The sequence below is a fragment of the Phoenix dactylifera genome, chromosome 11 (assembly GCF_009389715.1).
Source record: "Phoenix dactylifera cultivar Barhee BC4 chromosome 11, palm_55x_up_171113_PBpolish2nd_filt_p, whole genome shotgun sequence".
Classification (NCBI taxonomy): domain Eukaryota; kingdom Viridiplantae; phylum Streptophyta; class Magnoliopsida; order Arecales; family Arecaceae; genus Phoenix; species Phoenix dactylifera.
In genome coordinates, this window is record NC_052402.1 from 6,381,412 (window position 1) to 6,385,335 (window position 3,924).

A 3,924-nucleotide genomic window follows, 5' to 3' on the forward strand; every position below is an offset into this window, starting at 1 on the left:
TTCTATCTTTATTTGACTTTTGATTTGTTTAAAAAAAATAAGCTTAAGATGAAATGGGAAAAGTAAAAATTGCCCTCTACGGTATACTATGGTGCCGCCCTGTATGATTTCTGTTCAAACCTGACTGCCCAAAGAAAAATCGAAAGGCCGGTTAAAACCAGCCACATGTCCACACCAATTGAAACATATGCTTTGATTGCGAAATAACCATCATTATTAAATATACTGTCATCTGGGAGCTCTCCCATCCACAAAATTGAAAATTTGTATACAAGAAAAACAAAACTCGGTATCAGAAAGCAAATACCCATACCTCAAAAAAAAAAAAAAAAACCCTATTTTCTTTTTTAAAAAAGAACACCTATTTTAATGAGCCTACTTCATGTACCAAGCTCATCTATGGTGCTAAGCCTCATCCTACTAGCCCGACCCACTAATTTAACCCGTAGAGAAGCACCAATCCCCGTCTTCTTTCTTGATACAGAAATCCCATGACTGAATCCATCAAATCTCTCCAGCCTCGCAAGCCTCTCTTCTTCTTCTTCAGAAACTCCACCCACAACCTCCACCGGCATAACTTGTATCATTCGCCGCCCGTGTCCTCCCCTCTCCTCCGCTGCCGCCAGCGCCAAGCTAGCCTTGACCGCGAGCGCCGCCATTTCCGGACCCGTCAGCCTGTGCTCCAGCTTCGCGACCGGGAGCATGAAATACAGCTGACCCAGCTCAAGCGACTGGTTCGAACCCAACGCCGGGATGTCGGCGTCGATGTAGAGCTCGTCGGAGCTGCAGAGAAAGCAGGAGGGGTGGAGCTGGCCGAGGACCTCGTAAACCTTAACAGCAGTGGAGTACTCCCTCAGAGAGCCATCAGTGCATATAACTCTGACCATGGGAGACTGAACCCGATCGGTGGTTGTACTGGAGGAGAAGCAAGAGCCCATGTACGTATGATCAAAAGGAAAGCTAGCTAGTATGCTTATGATCGAAAGGAGAAAGAGCTAGCTTCTACTTATATATAAGGAGGCAGTGCGCAAGGAACCATGAAGGTGACGTAGGCGAAGGCGTCACTGGAAGCGTACGAAAAGGAGCGGGGCGACAAAGAGCGGGGATGTTGGGTCATGAGTGACGAATAGCTTGCTCGTCAGGCAAGGGAAGATGCGCAGGTAGGCATACGATTTTGTCTGGTTTCACCAAATTTATGACCGGTTCCACTTCGCCCGTTCTGATCGTGCCGTCGTTTCAGACTCTCTTCCAATGCTTACGCTTGTGGGTGTCTCTAAGTGCGTCGCTGGAAGTTCTTTTGGGACCGCTAAAAAAAAGAGGTGGACTCGGTGCACGGCCAAGTTCCCGTCCAGGGAACACCGTGGCCTACCATTGGTCCCGAAAGTTTGACCGACCATACTTCTGGCTGGCTGGCGCCGCCGTTTCATTCTTGTTCGCCGGGAACTGTTGGGTCTAAGTGGGCGCTGTGGTCAACCACGGGGCCGGACGGGAGACTCTATTTCTTGCACCTACTGCTTTCCAGCCTATGAGACGGGCTGTCTACGGCTTTCCATGATATTCTGCGTTTTAATTTTCTTAGCTGTATTCGTACACGTTCTGTATGATACTTCTATTTTAACCAAAAAAAAAATATATATAATAAAAATTGACGAGTGAATAATTAGTACTGAAAAGTGGTTGTTGGCAGCCTAACAGCCCATCCACTCAACAAATTATATTCCTGTAACATACTGATTATCTCACCTTATTTTTATAAATCCCATTCATCATGTACTCACTACAGCAAAACCAACTTATCCCGACGCATTTTGCGACTTTTCGCGACGCTTATAAACGTCAGCTAAAGTCCCGCCGACGCTTCTCAAAGCGTCGCCAAAGCATCGGCGATACCTGAGTGGGAAAAGATTTTTCCGACGCTTTTGGAAAGCGTTGCAAAAGGTAGGTTTTTAGCGACGCTTAAAAGCGTCGCTAAAAGCTTCAAAGCCCACGCTTATAAGCGTCGGCTTTAGCCTTCAATTATTAAAAAAAAATTATTTTCTTCACTGGGGACTGAGTGTAGGCATTATCGAGAGGGAAGATCACTAGATTGAGCAGCGAAAAAATGCCCTAAAATGGAATCAGGAATTCTAGACTTTATCTACTTGGGACCATGGAAAGCAAGAAGAGGAATTAAAGAAATAAAAATACAAGAGAAAAAAAAACAAACAGAATCTAATACTTACATAAGAGTTGTCCTGCAGCCGTGATTGAAGCTCGTCATTCTCCTTGGCTAATTCATCGCAAGACTCCGTGGCCCTCCCAAGATCCTGTTCATACAGAGAGCACTCCTCCAATTTGGCGTAGTGATTCACCAAATCAGCATATCCCGATGCCACCATCTCCTTCTCCTCGATGCACCTCCTCAACCCTTGGGCATTCATGGTCGCCTTTGCCTACCCACATCAAAATCAAAACTTCCCCATAAAAACCAAACCCTAGAAACTCAGGAACAAGAAGAAGCCGCAAAAGATCAAAGAATCTGCACCTTATATTGCTCTACACGCTTCTCGGCTTCCTTGAGGCGCTCCTCAAGGATGAAGATCTGATCTTGGAGGCGGCGGCGGGCGTCTTCGGAAGCAAGGACCTTGAGGCGGAGGTTCTTGTCAGAGATTGGGAGGCCGAGCGAGTTCTCAATGGATTCACGGATGTACTCGTCGGTCTCTGGATCCATGGTCTCTTGGCCAAGAAAACGTATAAACCCTAGAAATCCTAAATATTTGGCTACAGTCAAGAAGTAGAGAACCTCGAAAGCCCGAGAAAGAGGGAGTAAGGCAGATCGAGAGAGAACCCTAACCTGAAGATCTGAACGAGAATCATCTTTCCTCCTCCTCGCTTGCCTCTAGATCGGGGCTCGGGATGGAGGTGAGAGAGGGGGGGAAGCGGTGGATTGTCGGCGCCATAGGGAGGAGGAGAGGAGAGGAGAGGGTTATAACAGCTAGGGCATCGATCGATGGGAGGCTGATATTTGAGTGAATTTGGCCTCCGACGACGCTTATAAGCGTCGTCATAGGTCCAGCCATTAACGACGCTTTTTAAGCGTCGTTGATTTCGAAACTGTACCGACGCTTTTTAGAAGCGTCGCCAACATTCGGCGATGAAGGGGGATTGCCCGACGCTTCTCCCTAGCGTCGGGAAAAAAACATCAGAAAATCTCTGTTTTCCTGTAGTGACTTATCTCAGATTGCTGCTTTCTTGCCATATCTCGGATTATTTTTGTGATGCACTGCTGACATGATAGGCAGACAATCCCGATGAATGTTTTCTATTGCCACTAAGATTGGACTCAAAAGAAAAATAATTCTAAAGCAGGAAGAAGCGCAAGATATGCTTAAAGTTCTACCAAATAGTGGCATTAGATATATATATTTTTTGGGTTTAGATGGCTGGTCTCTTATAAGCAATTTTTTTTTCATTTTTTTATTTTTTTTCTCTCGGCTACTTTTCCTGCAGTGGCTATCTCGTCTTGTATAGCCTCGGCTTAACTTCTGGTGCTTGCCCCTTCCAAATGTTGGGCTTGATATTTTTTCTCGTGCATCGTGCTTATAAGTTTGTAGCTTCTGGAAGGAAACTAGTTCCGTACTCGTTTGCCATTTTGACGAGGGTTGGCAAATATTCGGGTAAACCTGCAAGTATGAATGCAATAATCAAGTAGGGCTGGGGGTTTTGTTAATTGGTCGTGCCTGCATGTGTTGGACGAAAACTCCGTACCGCAGACAAGATGACCAAATCACAAAATAGTCTACGTCTGCTGTCCAAAGTTCCATCGATGCGACTTGAAAGGAAATGGTGATCATCAAGTGCCATGGGTAAAGGAAGCATGTTTCTTATTAAGAAATTCCACTTAAATGCTTCTTAAGAATGACTTCATAAACCAGGAATACATAT

At 45.6% G+C, this 3,924-nt stretch overlaps 2 protein-coding genes across 2 annotated transcripts; both read right to left on the reverse strand.

Annotated features, from left to right (window-relative positions):
• Positions 1 to 233: 233 nt before the first annotated feature.
• On the reverse strand, positions 234 to 1,498 carry LOC120112581. The gene has a single exon (XM_039132164.1). The coding sequence runs from the start codon at positions 936 to 938 to the stop codon at positions 381 to 383; it is 558 nt and encodes a 185-aa protein (XP_038988092.1). The 5' UTR covers positions 939 to 1,498; the 3' UTR covers positions 234 to 380.
• A 575-nt stretch (positions 1,499 to 2,073) lies between these two features.
• Positions 2,074 to 2,802, reverse strand: LOC113463167. Its single transcript, XM_039132165.1, has 2 exons — positions 2,525 to 2,802; positions 2,074 to 2,432 (listed from the first exon to the last, which is right to left on the reverse strand). The coding sequence occupies exons 1-2, from the start codon at positions 2,708 to 2,710 to the stop codon at positions 2,127 to 2,129; spliced, it is 492 nt and encodes a 163-aa protein (XP_038988093.1). The 5' UTR covers positions 2,711 to 2,802; the 3' UTR covers positions 2,074 to 2,126.
• Between the last annotated feature and the right edge of the window lie 1,122 nt (positions 2,803 to 3,924).